This window comes from Protopterus annectens, chromosome 4.part1 (assembly GCF_019279795.1).
Source record: "Protopterus annectens isolate FY-2018-M chromosome 4.part1, PAN1.0, whole genome shotgun sequence".
In the NCBI taxonomy this organism is placed as follows: Eukaryota; Metazoa; Chordata; order Ceratodontiformes; family Protopteridae; genus Protopterus; species Protopterus annectens.
The window spans coordinates 404,982,507-405,005,916 of NC_056734.1; the positions used below are offsets into that span (position 1 = coordinate 404,982,507).

At 38.1% G+C, this 23,410-nt stretch overlaps 1 protein-coding gene across 1 annotated transcript in view; it reads left to right on the forward strand.

Moving 5' to 3' along the window:
• Window positions 1-23,410, forward strand: part of CLDN16 (claudin 16) — a 222,047-nt gene that overhangs the window by 170,180 nt on the left and 28,457 nt on the right. The window contains exon 4 of the mRNA XM_044070905.1: window positions 20,088-20,214. Coding sequence (XP_043926840.1) covers window positions 20,088-20,214 — 127 coding nt within the window. The remainder of the gene's footprint in view (window positions 1-20,087; window positions 20,215-23,410) is intronic.

Consider the following 23,410-nt stretch of genomic DNA (forward strand, 5'->3'; position numbering starts at 1 on the left):
TTATGAACGAATGACCTCTTTGATTATTCTCTGTACTGTGCCTGCAATGTTCATTGTATACATTCATTTTTGTATATGTGATTTTGTTTGTTTCCTCGGAGCTTATCTCCCCGGGCCTCTACTGAAAATGGACATATATCCAGTTAGACTAGCCCGGTCAACAAATGTAAAATAAAAATAAATACATTTTTACCTAAAAAGGAAACATATGTGGACTTCCAAGATGGCTGCACACTGACCACAAGTTGATTGTTAAAAAGGGCGAGTGTAACTATCTTTTTGGGTAAAATTTAGACATTGGGCAAGATTCAGTAAAGCCTACATTAAGCATACACAATATGCATTCAATAAAATTTTTATCACATTTTTTGTGCTTTCTAGTCACTCAGAAAGATTACACTAAGTGTACATGTAGTCTACACTTTGTGGTAACCTTTATGAATCCCTGTCAATATTTAAAGCTGCAAGAATATCAGTAGGAAAACTAAAATTAGGAGGAAGAAAGTGTGTGTCATGTCGGTGTTGTCTGATCAAGCTGAATGGTGTACACTTAGTGTAGGCGTTATTGAATCTGGCCCACTATCTATTAATTACACTCCCTGGATGAAAGGAAAGGAGAAATATGGAGAACCTGAGATGAAATCAACCAAAAAATGAGAAGGAAAACTTTAACTGGGGAGAATCCTACAGCTGTTCAACAAAAAGTAGTTCAAGTTTCATTTCTGGTACATGTGATGACTTTGAGTAATTTAGGCAAAAAATAAAGTCTACTGACAAGTGTTTAAAATAAAAGAAATACTGACTGAATATGTCAACTCAAATATCAACACACTGGGAAAAAAATAGAAGAAACGTTTAACTAGCTATACAGATGTGGTAATAAAACTGCAAAAAACATAAGACAAAATAAAGAACAAGCTGGCTGAGCATGAGGCTTGTCAAGAAAAGCTGTTTCAAAAACAGTAGAGTTAGAAGACAGAGCATGCAGAGAAAACTTGAGATTTTCTGCTGTACCAGAGAAAATGAAAGGAACAGACTGTATTACTTTATGAAGGTACAAATATGCAACTGTACTGGTGTTCCCTAGGAAAATTGTTTAATTTAGAGACCACATTGTGTGTATTATGCAAACCTGACCATGATAAAAGCAGTCAAGACCTATATTTGTAAAGTTTCAATCATACCAGCAGAAAGAGTTGATCCTGACAAAACTATGTCAGAAGGGAAAAGTGTCACAAACTGGAGCAACAGATTTTTGAGGGAAATGAATATTCATTGCATGCCAAGCAGAAGACAAGCAAACATGTCCCAGGAATCAGAGAATGTCTAGAAGCAGGTATGAGATTCAAACTGCTATATCTATCTGTCTTCAGAATACATTTTTCCAAGAGGATCAAAGACATTTTTTGATGGAGAACAGGCTAAGGAGGGGGAAAAAACTATTCAACAAAGAATAAGCCAGCAAGCACAAGGGGGCTTTCCTTCACATTCTTCTGACAACAAAACTTACAAAGATACTTTACCAGTGAAACCTTTTCCAGTGTTCCAAAGGAAAATGCTTGAGAGGCAGAAAAAGCACAGATGCTTACTAGAAGAATCAGGAGAACCTTGAATTGGAACCAGAGTCTGTTGATGGAAATGTTGATGATCAGGAAGAAGACCAGCAACACTGAAATTAGTGAATAAATAGAAGACTAGAACACACTGATCACATTTGTGAAATACTGCCTTGCAAAAAAATGTGGAAGAAAGGACGAAATTTTGTTGACTTTGTTAACCATGTGGGTTGGACTGCAAAGCATATACCTCACTTTATGTCATTAATGTTTAAAAGGGCAATAAAGGGAAACTGTAAATAAAACAATTTTCATTCTTGTTAATAGTTGTATAAAACATTTTATGATGTAAAATTTCATGTTACATTATAAAGTCATTTTGTATAGTGTACAGGATATTTCAAATCTCTGGCAGTGGAGTTTTTTCAATGACTGCTATATGTGTTAAGTATATTAACGTAAAGTATATTGACATACATAAATACTTTTTCTTAGTTATAAGATATATAGGTTTTATACTGAAGCAATGTAAGAAATACTATTGAATAGCAGATCTAATTTACAAATAATGTGATCATTAGCTGCTGAGGTGAGGGATGGGGTTAAAAGTGTAAAACTAAATTATATGTAGAAATAAGATAATAATTTCCGTGTTTTAACAAGACTAGATATCTGGATTAATATCCTTGGCTTAACCTATGGATGTTTTTAAGAAAATAGACTTAAAAATAAGCCAAGCCCTCATGAGTACTGATTACACGAGAGCTGTGCTAATTGAATTATTATTCACGCTAAGACATAACTGAAGAATACTATCCATAGTTTGTGAGAATTCCCTTCTGTTTTCTTCAAGCAGTATTCATATTTTCTTTTTTGTTGCTGGTTTAAAAGAAAGGACAGAGAAGTTAGGGATGTTAGCTGGATAAGATATCTTTTCAGCATTAGAAGAAATATGAATTATGCCTATGTTTGTACATCCCATGGTGGCAATATAGTTAGCAAGTTCTTTGACTGTTTTTTAAGAAATCCTGACACATGACAGAGTCAGTTAACTCATTTTGAGGTCACAGCTCAGGAGCTGTTGTATATCTTCAGTGAGAATTGGGGTCTACCTGAATAGAGCCTTGTAGTATTTTAAAGTACCATTGCTTGCTTTCCTTGGCATTTGTTTCAAATTCAGTGAGTCTGTAGGTACAGGAAAAGGCATCCATTCCTCCTCTCAAAGAAGTCTAAAAGAATAGGATATTGTCTATTAGCCTTAGAGTTCATCTACAAATGTATTTTCAGTTTTCACTAATATACTTTGCAGTGCTTATTGTCATACGGGTAGTACATTTTGAATAACAATAAGACCTTCTGTCAACTTGTTATAGTATTTAAGGTGGAAAAATGAGTACATAGACTCCGAAATATGGATGGTTATGGGAACAGTCATAGGCAAGAACAGGAATAATGTGAACTGGAATTGAAGCCTTTTAAGGCATGCCTTCATTGTCTACAGCAGCACACTGTCGCAGTCACACCTCCAACCAGGCTATGTTTACTCATCTGCTTTTTGTGTGATGTTTAAGAGGCAGTATACAGTGTGGAACTTAACTTCCTTTATCAGACCAGAATCCATAAACTATTTTTCTGTGTTCTCTTTTTGGATACATATCTTAAGGTTGGTCCATTATTACATTACTTCATTTATCTACCTTTTTATGCTATATCACCGCATGCTGTCATTTACCTTACATCTTTATTATGGTTCTAGTGGCTGGGCATGACATGAAAAGATCATAACAAGTAATAAGTGAGTCCAACAGTGCCAAAATCCACTAGTAAAGTCAAAAGAAACACTGCTGAGGTTTATTCAAATAAAGTGTCAGTGGTGGATCCAACCTCAGCAGTGTTTCTTTTGACTTTACTACACGACATGAAAAGATGATATTGGACTTTGACTTTGAAAGCCATCAAAACTGTTCTGAGGTGAAATACCTCATGAAATCATGCCCCTGCCCACTTCCCAGAACACACAGAAGAAACACGGTGTGAGCAGGAGTCCTACAGCAGTAAGGAATATGGAATAGCCACATCTTATCTGATTAGAGTGTCTGTTGTGCTCATTTTTTTCTTTATCTTTTCATTTCTAGACATGGAGGTCTTGCTCTTCTTCACTTCATTGTCAGTTCAGATTGCCCATGAAAACAAATGGCTAGACTTGTTATCCTTTCTATGGTGTGTTAACTCAAGAAATGTGCAGATAACAGAAGGTACAGGCTACTGGGTATCTAACAGTACTATCAATGTCGTATCACTTCAGTAATACATGTGCTTGCAGTTTTACCAGAGCAATGTGCTGTATATCTTTTACTTGTATCTTGTATACCCATCCATGGATACCTTTAGAACACTGAAGAAATCCTGCATTATTCCTCCCATCAGTCATCAAAAGTAATACGGTGAAAATGAGCAATTCATATTAACCTACTCTAAAGATAGTTGGGGGAAATGAATAGTCAGCATGTTTTATGATCATCCTGCATTCCTTACAGAATGCTTTGGGCGTTATTTTGTTATATTCCTTATAGAATGCATTGGGTACTATTTTCTTACATTCCTTACAGAATGTATTGGGAGTCATTTTCTTACATTCCTTATAGAATACTTTGGGCATTATTGCCTTACATTCCTTATAGGATGCATTAGGAGTTATTTTCTTACATTCTTTTATAGAATGTATTGGGAGGTATTTTCTTTTAACACAATCAAAAGCTATAGTTAATCCCTTCCTTAAGAGATTACTTTTCTGCATACAAGTGTATCTGTGTGTCTGTGTAAGTGTACAGTATTATAAAAATCTATGTATGATGTTATTTCACAGACATTGAATGTTATCCCTTCGTAGACCATGATCTAGTCTGAAAGTCTGAAGGAAGACTAACAAAAATACATCCAAAAGCTGTCATAACATTCCAGTGATATTATTATTATTCAATATCCCTGTCAACAAATTCCTTTTTTGTCAGTCAGTTTCATTACATTAATCTATGGAGGTATTGCTCTCAAATCTTGGAAGATCTCTCACATAATACCCATAGAACAGATGTTAAGAATTACAGATGATCTATTTAACTTAGATCTTTGGGTAAAAGTTTTGAGATATTTATCACAGATATAATTAAAAGGGGAAATGACTGTTTGCACTTTTGAATGTATACTAGCATGGCTTTGTCAGAGAAAGCAGTTACCTTACCAGACTTGTAGAATTTGAGTCCGTAACAATGGCTAGAAAAAACTTGGAAAAATGACATGAGTTATATTTTTGGTAATCTCCAAAGCCTTTTATTTTTTTGTGAAAAACAAAATTTTATTAACCAATCAATAGCAGAGGGCAGATACATCAATAAGAGCAATCCTCATGCATGGTGTACCATTTTTAAATCTATATCATGACAATTTAGATTATGTAGGAGATATGAGTTGGTTGCAAATTTTTTATTCACTTTTAATTTTTAGGGCTGATAGCTAACAGCATTCTTCTCCATTTTAATTGCAGTAAGAACAGTTATACATTATTCCGTAGTCAATTTTGTTTGCATATTTTCTGGATATAGAAACATTTCCCACTTAGTAGGATTGTGTACTGCATCTCTGATCCAGAATTTGAATGAATTTATAGGGTTCTAAAAGCACATAATAACATTTTAAGGATCTGAAGGAAGATGAAATTATAAATTTATAGTGAATATCAACATCACAAACAAGGTTGGTTGCCCTTAATATACCACCATACAGAAAGGACGCAACCTAATACCAGCCTAAAAATACTATCTTGTATTTGGAGAGACTCACATTTTTTATCCATTTCCTTTATTAAGTCCCAACCCATACCCCTGTCAATGACTCCCATGTTATCATAATTCTTTAATCGGTTTCACCAATTTTTTTCTAGACATCTTATTGCCAGTTACCACTTTTTAGTATGTAATCTACTGGACATCATCCTATTCCTCATTTTTCCATATCTTTAAGTTACTGTAGTATTTGCCACAATGTAAGAATTTTTGGTTCCTAATCATATTTCAAAGTTTTTTTATTCCCTTCTTAGTAAGAATCAAGATTACCCCCCATCCTGTGCTTTCTGTTCTATTCTCTTGGCAACCCGTCCCATCCAGCTTAACAAAATGTGGAGTTTAGTAAGGCACAAATGTTCCACAAGTATTGTTTTCAAAAGATTTTCAATCTTCCCTGTATATCTGTTCAATTTATTACATTCCCAAAAAACATGGGCCCAGCCCCCCCCTTTCCTGCTGACACCTCCAATAGAACCTGACCAGGAGTACATCTTATGCAACCATTCTGGGGTATAAAAGTATTTGTGCAGGCACTTCCACCAAAATATTCTAAACTGTTTGACCTTGAGGTCCACTTCAGTATGTTAAATATATGGGACCAAACTTCCTCTACTATTTCCATTTATAACTCCTTTTCCCAATAGTTTCTTTGCAATCCTGTCTTTCATATATTTCTGTTATTAATGTCTTATACATTTTCCCAATTATCCCATCCTTATTCGTCTCTGTATTTCTTTCCTCTTGTAAAATAGTTACTAGCCTTGATCTTTCTTCTCTCTCCATAGTACTTTCTCATATTCCTAAAAATTTCATAAATCCCCCTATATAGTAAAATATCATTACTGTTTATATTGTTTTTTGTCATATTGTCAAGTAGTTCACCTGATTCTTCCCATCCTTAATTCTATCTAAATAATACAAAGCCTTAGGCATTTGCTACCATTTCATCATAATTTGTGTCTTTAAAGTCTTTGGTGGAGCACCAATCCCAGTCAGTCAGATTTCAAAATGACAGTCCCTGTATTCCAGTCACAAAAATATCCAAGTATCTCTTTCAAGCTGTTACTGGTCTCACTGTCAGTCTCCTCCACCCAAATCCCTATAGATTGTACTATTTTCCAAGCAATATTGCCACTCCCTGAAGGTATTTCCTTCCACTTGGCATCAAAGCTAGAGCTGAGTATCCTTGCCAGTACCTTCAGTTGTGCCAATCAAATGCACTCTAGAAGGCAGGGGACTGCCAGCCCTCCTTTATTAGTGGTTAGAATACTTTTCTATCATTTAACTCTTGCCCTTCAGTTGCCCCAACTAAACCTCATACATTGCCACTAATTTATTCTAAAATTCCTTTCCAGGCTCGTAAAAGAATGACTGGGCAGCATACAAAATCAGGGGAACCACATACCTTCTAATTGCTTGTATTCTATGACACAGATCCAAAAACAAGCTGATATTTTTGAATAGCTGATGTATCTTTGCCCTAACCTGATCCATTTTTTCTGTGATGACTTTTCTGACCTCTGAGAGAGTCATATGCAAAAATATCTTAATGTGGCATGGCCCCATAATTGCAGGAAGTTTGATACTAGATCATAAGTAGGGACATAACTTTTGTTTTCTCTGTATTGATCTTATATCCCAAAAGGAAGCTAAATTCATCCAACATGGTAAATAAATTCCTGGTATCCTGAGGCTTAGTGCAGTACAATGTATCTTCAGCAAACATAGCCAACTTCTCCTCTCCTGCCCTCCGTTGCCAACCTTTTAGTTCTGACTTCCCTATTTTATGAGCCAGAGGTTCCAAATAAATATCAGATAAGAAGGGTGATAACAAGAGCCCCTGCTTAGTCCCCCTATTGATATCAAAGCTTGGACACAACTTAGCATTTACCTTCACCACTGCTATCAAACCCTGATATAGTCTCTGAAGAAGGAAGCCAAATTCATCCAACATGGTAAATAAATTCCTGGTATCCTGAAGATTAGTGCAGTACAGTGATTCTTCAGCAAACACAGCCAGCTTCTCTTTTCCTCCCCTCCATTACCAACATTTTAGCTCTGACTTCCCTATTTTATGAGCCAGAGGTTCCAAATAAATATCAAATAAGAAGGATGATAACAGAAACCCCTGCCTTGTCCCCTATCAATATTAAAGCTTGGCTACAACTTAGGATTTTCGTTCAGCACTGCTATCAAATCCTGATATAGTCTCTGAAGGAGTTCAATTAACTGTTCTGCAAACCCCACGGCTCACAATATTTCCCAAAGATAATCCCAATGTACCCTATTAAATACTTTTTCCAAATCTAATGTTTTCATTGCGAGGTCTTTACCATTTTTTCTGCCTCTTTATGTATAATATTCATTCTCAATATGTTATCAAAGGTTTCTCTGCCTTTCACAAAGCCATACTGATCCTTATCTGTCAGATGTGAAAGTATTCCTGCCAGCCTTTATGCCAAAATTGCTACAACGATCTTGTAGTCATGATTCAGAACAGAGACTGAGTGCCATGAACCTGATTAGATAGATCCATCCGTCTTTTAAAAGAAGAGAAATTATAACTTTATGCCACAAATCTTGTATCCTCCCTCTCTCTGGTATGTTATTAAACATCTTATACCACCTAAGTAAAAGTAAACCTTTGAGTTCCCTCCAGAACTCAGCTGGACAGCTGTCTGAGCCTGGTGATTTGCCTCTTGCTTGTTTTAATAGGTACATCCTGATTTCCTCCATTGCGATAGTGTTAACTAGGCTCTTTCCTTCATGTTCCATTAGTGTTGGAAGAGCAAATTCCTGTAAAACATTTGTAAGTCCTTGATACTTATCCTCCAACCCTCTGTGTCTTGTATAGGTTCCTGAACTATCTGTAGAACACTCGTTCTGTATCTTCAGAGGATGTGACAATGTTCCCGGTTACGTTATACTTCATTTTCCAGATCCACTTTTCTATTTTTTGTTGTCTCAGATGCATTGCAAGTTTTGTTATTCACTTAGAGCTGTTACTCGTACAATACCCTAAGAACAATCCGCTTTCATACAATTTCCTTCTCAAGGCCCTACTTCTAGTCCATTTCCATTGCATGTTGAACAATTATTTGAGTGTTTTTCCCTCCGCAGTTATCCTAATTATTCTCATTCCCTCGCTAACATTCTCTGTACTTGTCAATACATTTCAGTCTCCTCCAATTATTCCCATTGCCTGTAAAAGTAAAAACCAAAAGAAAAATCTAGCAAGGCTATACTTTCCCCTTGTGTGATTCCTTACATCTCTTGTATTAGAGGCAACATGGGATATATGCAAGTGACCCTTTAAGGACATGACATGTTTCAGCTATATGGTAATTTGAAATATCCATAACTTTTTTTCTTTCTAAGTCTATTAATGGACAAATTCAGGCTAATAATGCCAAACCCACTGGCTGTAAAAATGCATGTTTCATCCTTCTTATGGCATCATCACCACAGCATAAGTGGAATGTTTGGTTAACCTTTACAAACACAGAATTGTTATACCTAGCTGATATTCATAATCATTAGGGTGTCTGCAAAATATCCCAACCAACAAACTAAAATAATAAGTAAAAAGGTCACACAGAACAAACAATCAGTCAAAAAAAAAAAAAAAAAAGAAAAATCTAGCAAGGCTAGACTTTCCACTGTGTGATTCCTTAAACCTCTAGTATTAGAAGCAACATTGGATACATGGAAATGACCCTGTAAGAACATCAGGTGTTTCAGCTATATGGCAATTCTGAATGTCCATGACTATTTTCTTTAAGCCTATAATGGACAAATTCAGGCCAATGAAGCCAAACCCCACTAGCTGTGTATATGGCTTTATTGGCCTGAATGTGTCCATTGCATGCATGTCCACAGCTAGTGGGGTCTGGCTTTATTGTTCAGAATTTGTCCATTAAATGCATGTCCACAGCTAGTGGGGTTTGGCTTTATTGGCCTGAATTTGTCAATTATATGCATGTCCACAGCTAGTGGGGTTTGGCTTTATTGGCCTGAATTTGTCCATTACATGCATATCCACATGTAGTGGGGTTTGGCTTTATAGGCCTGAATTTGTCCATTACATTCATGTCCACATTCCGGGACATTGACCTAATCATTCCAACTCTTAAATTTACTACCCATTACAAACCAGCCTCATGTAAGGTGTGCTATAAATGCCACCCCCTCCAGCCTTTTAAAACTTGATCTTTTTCATGTATATCTTGCCCTCTGGAATACAAAACTACCCAACTAAGCTTTAAACCCTGTAATGAACTGCATATCACTATATACATGTATATCCTTCCCCATGATCTTATCAAATTTTCCCTTGGTTGCACTGTGGGCTAAACTACATGTTACAGTTCATCATTTAAGTTATTCTTTCCCCCGACTTCCAGCTCTGCCACTTTCTACCTCTTTTATAACATTTTTGTTATCCTACCCTACTCCCCCAACCTCTACCCATTAACCTAGGCCCATTCTTCATTTACATTCCCTTGCTTTTTTCCCCTTTACATATATTGTATAGCATCCACTTTTCACAAGTTTTCCAAGTGTTATTACAGGCTTTGCCATTCTCTACCAGCTTACCTTCTCAGGAAACAGTTCACACAGGGAACACCCCTCATAAAAAGGAATTTACAGTCTTATTTAGATTTGCTACCAATACATGTAACTCTGTATGAATTACAGAAGGGGTCAATTCTGGACACATTATGGGTGCTGAATAGAGCACTTTTGGCTAACATCAAACATTGAAACAATACTAATTTCACAAACTTTAATCAAACTTTGACTTAAGAATGGGGTTCATTCCTGTTATGGTATTAGAAACCCAAAAGACTTGCAGGAGTTAAACAGAGAAGAAACACCCTTCAATCTGAAAAAATTGCTCCTATTTACTATGTTTCCTTACTGTTTCTTACTATATAGTACCTTCTTCCTCTTCTCATCTTACTGTGTACCCCATGTGAACCTTTAAAAATGTCAAACAAATTTTCATATAAAATTACCATCATGTTAAAAGCTCAGCTAAATAAGAAAAAAAAAAAGAAAGAATCGATTAGTAATCATATACATCACATTATTATAATAACATTTGATCCCGGTTCCATAAAGTGAGTTACTTTGCCCACTATAGGTTAATGGGTCTATATTAAGTCTGCAAAAGATGTTTTCGTCAAATACATCTTCAGTGAACACCAGCCGCCGAAATTCACTTCAGCGAACCGCTGAATTTTTCCCACAATTAGCAAACACTCGCCCAACAGCCATCCGGAACACACAACGGACAAAATCAAATCCACCCAAGTAGGGGGCTTTGTCCCCCACCCCCCCAAGTATATATACCAACTCCAAGATCGTACTACAGTGGGGAAAAGGGCAAAACTGAGGTGATGGCCAAGTGTTTGCAAACTGTGGGGAAAATTCCGCTGTTCGTTGAAGTGAATTTTGGCGGCTGGTGTTCGTTGAAGACATATTCGATCAATACGTCTTCTGCGGAACTAATATAGACCCAGGTTAACCACTGTAATTTGTTTCTAGTTGTTTTCGCAGTTAATCTTGCATGAAAAAGGGCTGCTCAAATGTGTATATATACAACTACTCATATAAAATTAAAATCCTTCACCAAATAACATTACAAAGACAAATAAGCCAATGAACAGCCTATAGTGTGAAACATCATATTACAGAATAGCAATTAGAAAAACCTTGTAAGTGCACATTCCATCAGTAACTGATGAGTCATACCCATGAACAATAGCAGGCCCAGCGTTTTAGTACAGGCTGTGTCTGCATATGGTACATAACCCCAAAAGCCAAACCCTCCTCACATACAGAAAAAGATATCAACAGAACCTATTTCCATATTGATTGGCAAAACTAATTAGTCCATTAGTCCAATTTCCCATGTATCCGCCCTACCAGTCATTTAAGAATGTCCTTCATTTCATGGCCCTCCACATCTCTCAATCTACACTCCCCTTCATCTCAGATGTCGTCTTCCTTTTCTTCTCGAAGTATGATCTCTTTTCTCTCTGTTTGCATCTCTAGAGGACTACTCCATATATGGCTGATCTGTTTAACCATTGCTTTCTGTATTTCCTGCACCCATAATTTGAACAGAGGAAAGGGTTTGATCGACCATCTCTCCAGTTGTCTTGTCTGCTCCCTACCTAACCCAGATACGCTGCTTTCAGGTTTGCAGCACCTTCTTTAAATTGTTGGTGGTCCTGCAGTGCCTCCAGGTCCTCATTTGTTTCCCCAAATGACATCATTCCCACTGGTAAAAATACCCTGAGGCTCGTTGGGTAAATCAGCTTGAATTGGAGCCTGAGATTTTTACAGACCTTCAAGCATGGCATGAATTTTGCCTTCTGGACCCTTAAGTGTTGGGAGTAATCCTATTCAACAAAGATCTGGGCATCTTGAATATTAATCACTTTCCCTTTTTCCCAAAGCTTGCCTAGGATCAGTTTCTTCATTCTATAGTTCTGAAACTCAACCAGGATAGAACATAAGAAGCGGGCTGAAGTGCCTCCATTGCTGAATACCCTGTGAGCTCTGTCCAGCAAATTTTTTTATACCGGGATGCCCAACCATTCACTGATATACTCCTGCATGAACTTAATACAGTCCTTGCCTTCATTGCCTTCAGGTATGTTGTTAAACTGGAGATTCTCTCTCCGCTCTCTGACTTCTATTTCAGTCAATGTTTCCTTGAGTTCTCTTGAATTAACTCCATCTCTGAGAGTGGGACTGCTGACTCACCTTCCTATTAAGATCAGGTATATCACCCATCTATGCAGAGGGTGTAGCTTCCACCTCTACAAGCTGGGCATCTATTCTTTTTTATATTCCTGTATGGAATCACTTGTCTTCAGTATGTCTTGGTAGATTTTCTCTATTTTATCTACCAGTTCTGCCATTTCTACTGATTGTGTCTCAGCAGATATAGTCTGGAACAGCCCAAGGCTCATTATAACCTCACAGCTGGATTTTTTTTTTTTGCAAATTTTCTTGATGCTTGCCCCCTTTAAATTTATTTTTGGACACCTCAAAGATTGGGGCTTGGAACCTATTTATTTAACCTAGTATTTGCAAATTTCCACAAAAATGGTATTGTTGGCTTTAAAAATTCCTTTTCCATTCACTGATTGAAAAGGAATCCAATTTATCTAACTAGTAGAAGGAGATGTGAAATAAGGTTTCTTATTTAGCTGTAAGCATTTAACTGTATTGTTGGGATGGCTGCAGTGGTGCAGTGGTTAGAGTTGTCACCTCCCGCCAAGAGGTTCTCCAGTTCAATTCTTGGCTGGGGTGCCTTCTGTGTGGAGTCTGATTGTCTTCCCTGTAGTCACATGGGTTTACTGTGGATGATCTGGTTTCTTCTCACACTCCAAAGACATGTGTTAGGTGGATTGGACACTCTAAAAATTGCCTTTAGGAGCAAGTGTGAGTAGTATTGATGAACTACTACAGCAGAGCTAGCCACCCAGTGGTGTTAACCTTGGCTTGAAATGATTGTCACTGTCGAAGTGCCACCCTGACCCCATGTGTAAAATTGGGAAAGGGGTTGAGGATGGATAGATGGATTTAGCTGTATTGTTATTTAGCTGTAGTGCTGTGCGACTACAGCTGCTGTCTGACTGCATTTGATTTTTCCTATCCAACCACCTCATTCCTATTGTGTTTTTAAACTTAGTGGCATTTGGCCTCTCTCCCCTACTATACATTTGACTTTGGATGTTCCTTCCATTCTTACCTCATCTGCTCATTCTACTGGACACTGAGAGATCAACTGGAGAAGGCCTCCCCTTAGACTCTTACAGCTTGAGTTATCTTCTTTTTCATACCATCCTACTCACTTAGCACATACTGCAAATTTCTGAATGATAATTATTATTTCTTTTTCAACTTACTTTTAAAATCTCTAACATCTGGGGCTAGGCTACCAATCACTGGTGAGCCTAGGAGCTTCTTTTCAGGAATGAGCTTGAGATTATTGCTCCTCTTTTGTTCCTTTTGACAAAAGAGGCAGGGGGACATTATTTCCTAGCATTCCAAGAGATTACCGAACCACTGAAAAGCCTCAAAATTTTTCTTAGAAGCCAGCTTGGAATTAATACTACTGCTTTGCCCCCGATGAGCAAAGGAGCAGGAGGACCTTGGTTCCTGCTGGTCTCTGATAGGCCAGTGTGTTTGGGACTTGACTGGGTGGTCTGGTTGCAGTTTAGTTGAGAACCTCTTCAGGGCTTTTGTGCAGCTTGGCTTTCTGTTGCTTCCAACTGCCAACTGCTGTAGGTTCTATTTGGGGTATCTACTAAGGAAAGACAATAGCAAGTGTAGTGAACCTATAAACATCTGGGTTAATACCACTTCTCACGAATCAGCATGGGACTAGTGATACTCTTGTGCTTATGGCAGGAGAACATGTAAAGTGCACATTAAGTCATGTTAACATGTAAAGTGCACATTGTCATGTTAGAGTACTTTTGCCTTTGACACTGCATTTCAACTGTTGAATTCTATATTCCTTCCTATTTTAAGTGTTTGCTGTTTGAGTTACTGCGCAAGTTAATTATTTCCTTTACTTTCAGCTTGTATTACTGTTTAAGTTGATTATATACTGCACCTCCAAACTCTTTTAGTGATTTAAAGTTAAAGGAGTTAGGTCTGCATCTTAGTGGCAATGGAGAGTCGCCTGGTCTCATTTTGTGCTGACATTCACTGAGGAACCCTTAGAGTGTGCTTAATGGGAATGGCCAGAGAGCTATTGTGCTTGGTTATTAGTTTTCTGAACCTGTATGGAAGTGTTGTGGTTTGCATAAGATCTAGAATCATGCAGCAGAGGTTAATAGTGCCCTATATTAATGCAGATGCTTAGAATTTAACTTTTTCATATAAAACTACCTTTGAGATCTCCTCAGTACCTAGTTGCTCAAAAAGCAACTAGTTTTTACACTGAGGAGCACTGGCTAAGAGTTTATTCTTACATGGTCTTTATTCTTACTCAAACTACCCACTGTAAACCCCTCTTCTACCATACCATTGTAGACTGCATAATAAGGATCTGGGACCATGAATATGCACTTTCCTACTATCTCTGCATTCAGTTTTCTGGATATGGGTGTTCTGAGGCAATGTAGTAATTGTCTCATGTTTACTGACAGCCATCTAATTCTGATACAGCATGTGAGAGATGTGGTTACACAATGTCACTGGAGGCAAGTCTCTCACATACAAACATTTATAATACCTAAAAGGTTGCCAGAAACACACGTACACACCCTTCACCCACGACACGTAGTATGTACCAGACACATAGACCTACATATGCAGACTCTCTTAAATGTAAACTTCCTATACTCCAAAGGCCTCCCAGACATTGCATAACAATAAGTACCCTCAGCTACCACAAAATAATTTTACCAGAACAGCTCCCACCACAGCTCATTCAGCCACAACTCATGGCATCTCAACTTCTAAGTCCATAAGACAAACCACCACACAACCCAATATTGTGGTCATAGTAGACTCTGTTGTGAGACATACAGATGTCCCACTCATCAGGCTGAGTAAGGAGAGAACCAGAGACAGCTGCCTATCAGGAGCCAGAATCTGACAGATGACACACACACTCAGGTTGCTGAACCACAAGTACTAGTATGACTCAATCATAGTCTGTGTGGGTGTAAACAACCTAGATATACCTCCCTGAACTGTATGAAGAGAGATATAATGGAGCTTTTTGATTTTATGCCCCAGGGCAGTATAAGCACAGCATTGAGCTGCAGTTCTCCCTTTTCCAAGGATGATGCCACAATATGAACAGAATACTAAATGGATTCGTTTTGGTGTCATTCAAAGTGAGTACAGTAATTGTAAGCCTGGAAGGATATGGCTGACAGATCTGCTTTGCCAGATATAGTGTGCATGTGTCCCCTCTAGGCTTTTAAATATAGGCTAAAACCTTGTCCACCCCCATAGTGCCTTTTTTTAGGTACTCCCAATCTAATAAACTTTCTCACATAGCAAAACCAACCTAACATAAGAAAATGTAAAACTCAATGCCAGGAGTCTAAACAAGAAACTCCACTCTCTGCAAGCTCCTCTCACCTCACCTTGGATAATTTAGATGACTGTCACTTCCTATCAGCCACTGGTAGATGTTGATGGCTTTTGCATGCCCATCAAAGTCTTTGAAACCCGTCCAAGTCTCTCTGTTTCTCTCTCTCTCTCTCTCTCTCTCTCTCTCTCTCTCTCTCTCTTCTCTATCTTCTCTCTCTCTCCCACTCTCTTACTATCCCCAGGTCCAGCCTTCTTTTCTCTAAATTTTCTGCCCTTAATATGCAATATTCTGCAAACATACTTCTGTGCATTTGCAGTATTTTGCAAACGTACAGAACTATTATCCCACACCCTCCTTCTCCATGCGTTCTAGGCCGTCCCTTATAATAAAGCTGAATGACAGGGGACATCTGTGCTTTGTAATCTAATAAATCAATATCTACCTAAGTTTCACTTAATTGACTAAGCTCTTTGTGACTAAGTCCTTGTACATGGCTCCCATCTGCTTCATCACCCATTTTCCCATCATTCTAAACACTTCACTAGGACCTCCTACTTGAATATGTCAAAGGCATTGTTAATGTCAGATAGAGGCAGCCTCACCTCCTTCCTCCGTTCTTCACCTGTCTTATGTATGAGCATCAGTTAAAGCCACTATTTATCCCTTGTTGAGCTGCCCTGAACAAATTCCACCTGACCTCTTTCAATGTATTTTTAAAGAATCTTGATTTCTGGTGCTAATACCAGGGTCTACTTCACGATGTCGAAAGCCGACAATATCGAAGCTGATATTGTTGGCACCACAGCATCGAAAGCACAGAACATCGTGCAGGTAAACAGAAATCTCCATAGGGGGAGATTTCCATTTACCTCAACGTAGTGCAGTCTTGGAGTTGGAATATTTAAGTAGGGGGGTGTGGGGGGGTGCATGGGGGCTTGCCCCCCTGCCTATGCTAGTAAGTTTTTATTTTTGTTTGTTTTTTTTTTTTTTTTTAAATGTTATTCAATATGTTACTACATTGATCACTAGAGGTCGACCTTTAGAAATTTGATGTAGTAAGATTTTGATAACATGATATAGACGCCTAATGCCATTGCCAGGATTTTTGCATACGTATTTAAAAGAGAGAGATTAACCTAATGGCCATGGGAGCCAAATGATTGACTTTTCCCTGAGGAGTAGTATAATTTTGATTTCTGTCATTGATCTCATTATGGCTCCCAACACAGGTCACCTGCTAAAAAATAAGCTTCATTATCCCTCACAATCCCACTTACTACCTTGTGGCACTCCATAGAGAATCCATCCATCTTTGCAGGTCCTTCCACCTTTACAATTGCTTTCTGCGCCTTTTGTTCTGTGTTCTCCACATTCAGTTTTCCTTTTCAGGCTTTATGGTTGTATTCCTATTCCATGTGTACTCCCCAGCAAACTCTTCATATTTGCAAGTACATGTACATGTATTACATATGTTTTCAAAGTACTCATGGATTGTCATCTCCATTAATTTTCCTCAGTTTTCTTAGATGTTTTTCCTTCCATCTTCCTTTCAATTGCCATGCCAAATAATTATCTGTTTTTTCACCCTGTCCCCACAAGATCTCCATTTTTTAGCATTTCTGCCTCAGTACCTCAGTGCTGGTAATGTTCCTCATCTCAGGCTTGCACACTGTACTTTCTTCTTCCATTTTATACTATGTAGTGCCTTCTCAATGCCAAGTTTTTCATTCTCCATAATTTTCCTCTTTCATGGCTTTTTTTTCCTCTTCTCACTTTCTGTACTTCTTGCATTAACCACCTACTGTCTGTCATCTTGGCATCCTCCCATCAATCTACACAAGTGTCTGTCTTCTTCCCTTAGTTTTTGATCACTTTGTTTCTTACCCCTGCTTTCAGCATTTTTGTATGTTTTGCTGTTTTCCATTTCCCTTTACCCTTTCACCATTCACTCTGTCTCATGCCACGCCCCACACTGCTTTCAAGAAGTGTAGTAATGAAGGACCATGGAATGATGTTCCTAGCTTATAACATTTCTACATTCATAATTGAGAGTCCTTCCTTATAAGAAACCAATCTAACCTCATCCCCTTCTTTCCTTATAAATCTGAACAGCATCTCTTCCATGTGTCTGTCCCAGTGCATGTCTACACTAACTTTTTTTTAAAATGCATTTATTAAGTAGGTAAGTTCCTAGGCACAAGCGTCCCTTTTCAGGATTGATCTGGGAGCACTATCTGGTTAATTGACTTGCTCACAGTCCAACCGTAGGCAAATGAATGCTGAGAGAATCAAACCGTGGTCTACAGGAAGCATGTTGCTGACAGCTTGCAGCCTTAATTCTTTGTACTAGCTGCCATACTTTCATATCTACTTCCCTACTTCCTGTTGCGTGTTCTTACACTACACCAGTTCCATTTCCATGTGTTGCCCATTTCCTGTTATGCTTAAATAAAATTCTGGAAAAACTCCTCCTTATCCTTGATGAGAGGTTCTGTAACCTCCATTTAGTTTGCCTTCACTCTGCCCCCTCCCATATATGTCATCAGCTGTCTGATAGTCGCTCTTCTTTCCACCCTTACTAACTTTTCATAAATACTTTGGCCAACCATACCACCTTAAAATGTTTGGTAATCACTACAGATTTTAATGTTTCTTATTTTTAACTTGAATTCTTGCATCATGCCTCTCTCTGCACATTACCTAATCCATTCTTAGCCTGCTTTGATATTATCCTAACTATTTTTATGGCTTTGAACCCCAACTCCTACATATCACGTCAAAATCTTAATTTTGATTGTACCTGATTATTCCCTTGTACTTCCTTTCCCCATCCACTGCCTCCTGCCTATCCCTCTGTCTGAGGTAGGAGGAATCCCCTGGCCAGTCCACCCTTTGACTTTAAGCCTTGTGTCAGTCCCTGAACACATCTACACAGTACCCTTTCATCACCTTTTTCCATGCATCATTCCACTTTTGCTTACATGGTGCACTATTATTTTTTCCCACTTCCGATACTTATTTGTATGTATGGAAATATTAAAGTCTCCCCAGATAGTTCATCTTCCAGATTTTCACTATTTCCTCCTATACCTGAAAGAAATTCCTTGCCTCTTTCTGTCCAAACCACTGTTTTCCTCCATTCTTGCTAATATTTGTGTTTCAAATGTAGCAATACAGTAGCAAAAATAACAATATTATTTTTTTTCTTCAAACACTTTTATTGAATTATCACTTGTAACATGGGCAAATTTGCATTCATATAAAATTCATCAAACTATATTAACATAAACATTATACTTCACATATATTGCTATGTATCATATAATCTAAGCAATATTACATAAATTATTCAGCTCCTGCCTTTTGCTCCTGCATAAAACTGGTATGGTACAGAATAATTGCACCATTAGCTCTTATTTTAATAGTTTTAAGATACTACTTACTGTGCGATATTTAAGTTACTGTTTTCCTAAACACAGTCACTTCCTTTATGTCTTCTTTTTGTTTACATGTTAGCCAGAAGCTACTGGACACATGTACCTTTTTAAGGGTCAGCCTGGGAGTATTAGTTAAGAGAATTGCTCAAAGTCAAACTCAGGACTATGGGGAGAAGGACATCGTAACATTAACCATTTCAGCTACACTTTGAGGGTGATTACATTCAAATATTGATTGGCTTTTTGTTATCAGGGTGCACATTTGTTCTTTTTTCATTTTGTTTTTATTTTTTCCTCATAAAACAGTGTGGCTTGCTAACTTGTTTTTATTTTTTTCTCATAAAACAGTGTGCTAATTTGCAATTTGAAATGATTGCTGATAAAGAGTATGCCTTGCCAGCCAAACTTGTAAAATATGTAAAGACTAGAATACACAGGTTGCAACCTTTCGCAAATGTAAACATTTGGTAGATGTGAAAATGTACCCTGCACTAACTGGGGATATTCCATTTCCCATGAGGAGCAATGACCTTGGAGGGCTGCAGGGGGATGTGATTCATGCATGAAGGATCTTGTGGGATTTAGGCCACTTTGTAAAAATTATAACTGGAATTCATCTACTTCAAATTCAATTTCCAGATTCAAAGGGAATTTGCAAACAAATTGTTACATACACATATCAGAGAACCAAAGTGAAAAAAAAAATCTTCAAAGAAAATATAAAGAGTATTTTGTAATTTCTCCATCTTCTACTTCCATCCTTGATGTTGCCCTTAACTTCTACCTCAGCTACAAAATATTTTCATGATACTACACTGATCAGACTATCATAGCTATTTTATTGGCCTGGCAGGTTTTGATATCACAATTTAAAGAAAATTTCAAATGGAGAAGAATTTCCATAGAAAAGATAATAACATTATGAAGTGTAACAGATTTAACATAATATTGAATTTTGTTTGTTTGTTTAAAACTTTGTAGGTGAACAATTTCTGAAAGGGAAAACATTTGCATGCTAAATTTGTGAAAGACTGCCTCATCTGAATCTGTTTTAGTACATACGTTGATGCATTTACCTTTCATGCTTCGCTTTTTCTTTACATTGTACATTAATATATAACATTTATTTCTGTTTTTCAGTGAAGCTGGTGGCAACGTGCTCTCATGATCACAGCAGACATTTTTGGCTGGTTTTGGGTTCATATTTCTTCTTCTTGGCCTGCAATGTATAAAGTTCTTAAAGGACGAACCAGCCATCAAGCACAAGATCTGTTTTGTTGCAGGAGTTACACTTTTAATAGGAGGTAAAAGTTCATTACATTTTAATTACATTAGACTTATGTATCATTCATTTTACAAGACTTCCTTTACTACAGGTGGCCAAAATTGATAATGTGATATTAATATAATAATTAAAATAAAAATGTTGCTATAAAACAGTTATAGCTCTGTAATAATAATCTATGAAAATTCAGAGATACCATATTCATGACACCAACATAAGACTTTATAGATCATACCTCTAGATGCACTGTTAATTATACATTAACTGTTAGTCTCAAGATACCTTCTTATTCCTATAATCATTTATTCATTTTCTGAAAACCACTTTATCAGATTAAGGGTTGTGGGGCAGTAAGGAACTTATCACAGTGATCCCGAATGGAGTACCTGCCCATTCCAGAATGTAGACATGCACCTATACTGCGCATACTCCTATGACCACGTTAGAAAAGCAGTAATCCAGCCATCAACATGTCCTTGTGATGTGTGGTGAAAACACCCATCAAAATGTCTTTGGGATGTGTGGTGAAAACCAGAGACTCCAGTTAAAATCCATGTGAATGCAGGAAGAAAATGTAGGCATCAAACAGAAGGCCCAGCAGACAGGAACTGAACAAAATTATCTTTCACTGTATGACCCTGAAGTATTAAGTCATGCAGTGAATTTCTCTGCTGCAAGCATCTAAACAGCAGAGTACCTGTCACTATGAGACCCAGCAGTGTTAAGTGAGACAGTGCACTTCTCTGCTGCCAGCATCTAAACAGCACAGTACCTGTCATTGTGAGATACCACAGTGCTAAGTTATGCAGTACACTTCTCTGCTGCAAACATCTTAACAGCAGAGTACCTGTTACTGTGAGACCCCGCAATGTTAAGTTATGCAGTTCATGTCTCTGCTACAATATCTAAACAGCAGAGTACCTATCGCTGTGAGTCCCTGCAGTCCTAAGTTATGCAGTGCACTTCTGTGCTGCAGGCATCTAAATAGTACAGTACCTGTCACTGTGAGTTTGTAATGCTAATTTATGCATTGCATTTCTCTGCTCCAAGCATCTAAACAGCACAGTACCTGTCACTGTGAGACTGCGCAGTGCTACATTATACAGTGCACTTCTCTGCTGGAAGCATATAAACAGCAGAATCTGCCCTTCACAAGTCTAAATACACATCTCATAGTCCTTCTGGTTTTACAATGGCCTATGTCATCTATCATGTCCTCCACGGTTTATGTGTTGTGAATGGCAGTTATCTTCCACAGCTCAACAGCATAGCTGGCATCAACTGCAACTCAAAAGTTATGACATGTTAAGTGGCCTAATCCCTGCATTGTAGCTGTTTGTATAACCCATTCTGTCTGCAGTGTGTGTCTATACCTACCAACCAGGTGACCCTGTTGAATGTCCCCTAACTGGAGTCTGTGTATGGATTGGACATGTGTTAAATGTGTGAATAATGTGAACTGCCCAGGTGATGCATGGATGCATTTTAGATAATTCCCTGGGGAATATAAACCACCTGGCAGTTTAGTACATGGTAGCCTTTCCTATTTATGTAACTCTGAGCATCTGAACCAGATGCTGTCTTAAATCAATAGAAACATGGGTGCAGTCTCTGGTGCTGAAGACCACAAGGAGGAATACATTCTCACGGAATGTACAAAATGCATACATAGTGTTGGTTCTGTCATCTGGCATCCTTAGGAGCCAGATACACTGCATGTTATAGCACAATGTCAAGGAACTGGTTAAGTGTTCATGCTGCAGAAATGTGTCTAACTAACATGTCTCCTGTAGGATCCTGAAAACATCCCTATAGCTAGGGTGGTCAGTGCTAGACATACCTTTGCATCCATGGGAACAGGGGCATCCTGCATATCCCTTGATTCTGGTTATGAGAAACACAATAAGACTAGGTCCTGTAGTGTATCCCTGTTCAGTGTGAAGTGATCAGTCACCTGGCTGGTCAGATGTCCATATGTGAGTTACTACCTGTATGGTCTTCATTATTGTAAGTAGCTGCATAGTGCAACAGTGCCTTCAGTGGCTCCAGTGATGGCAATCAACACATGCTGTTAAGTAAATACTGCTGCTGCTGTGCCTGATGTGGTTCTACTCATGTAATTCTTAGATCATGGGATTCAAGATGGGTGGGTGTGTGTTGGTGAGGGTAGGCAGAACCACGATTTTATACATCACTCCTTCATCTTGGCTTCCTGCACTTGCATAACCAATGCTGTTCATCTGCATGGACTTTCTCATTTACACATTACTATGCACTCTTATGCATGCACATACATATAGTCACTCTGCTTTCATGTAATCATGATCTTTGAATCATCCACACTGCATGCATATTCATACCAACTAGGTATGTGTTGGCTCATTTTTCTCAGGCCTGTCAACTTATTTCTGATTTTCCAGTCTCCAAGGGTAAAGCTTCTGCTCTTTTCCTGCTAGGGGCTTCCTTTCAAGTCATTTGTCATTCTGTTAAAAGTAGATATGATGCAGCAGATTCCTCTTCTAGGACTGCTGTTTTTGGTTCAGTGATGAAGAGGTATTCTTGGCTTAGGCTTCAGCCTCTACCTGATGATATTAAAGTTAAATTGATTGATGCTCCTCTGGATTCTAAACTTTTGTTTGGGAAAGCTACTGCTGGTTTGTTTTAGTCCCTTCACAATAAGGATAAGGGCTTGCAAGAGAAATGACCCCATTAAGCCTGCCTTTGTTCGTGGGTAATCCCGCCCTTCTACTAATGGTAGGAAGAGTGGCAAATGGGCTCCTCCTGCTAAGGCTACTCAGTTTTCAGGGACTGCAAAGCTTTCCTTTATGGACAAACCAGGTGCTGTATGACTTTCCATCTCTTACCAGCCTCATTCCCCTTTATGTTCACCTTTCTCTTTCTCTTCCTGTTTGGCTTCAGATCATTCATGATTCTTGGGTTCTGTTGATTATAAATCAGGGGTACTTCATGGTGTGGAAATCCCATCCTCCTTTTATGGACATCCCTCAGCCTCCTTGGAAACAACTTCCCCTTTTCCCAGAGTTTCTTCAAAATTTCTTTACTCAGGGCACTATTCATGAGGAGACTGTGTCCCAAAGGGGGAGTGGGTTCTACTCCAGACTGTTTCTACTGCCAGAAAAGAGAGCACGTGGAGAACTATTCTAGGCCTCTCTCATCTAAACACTTTTCTACAAGTTTCTTCCTTTCAGATGTTG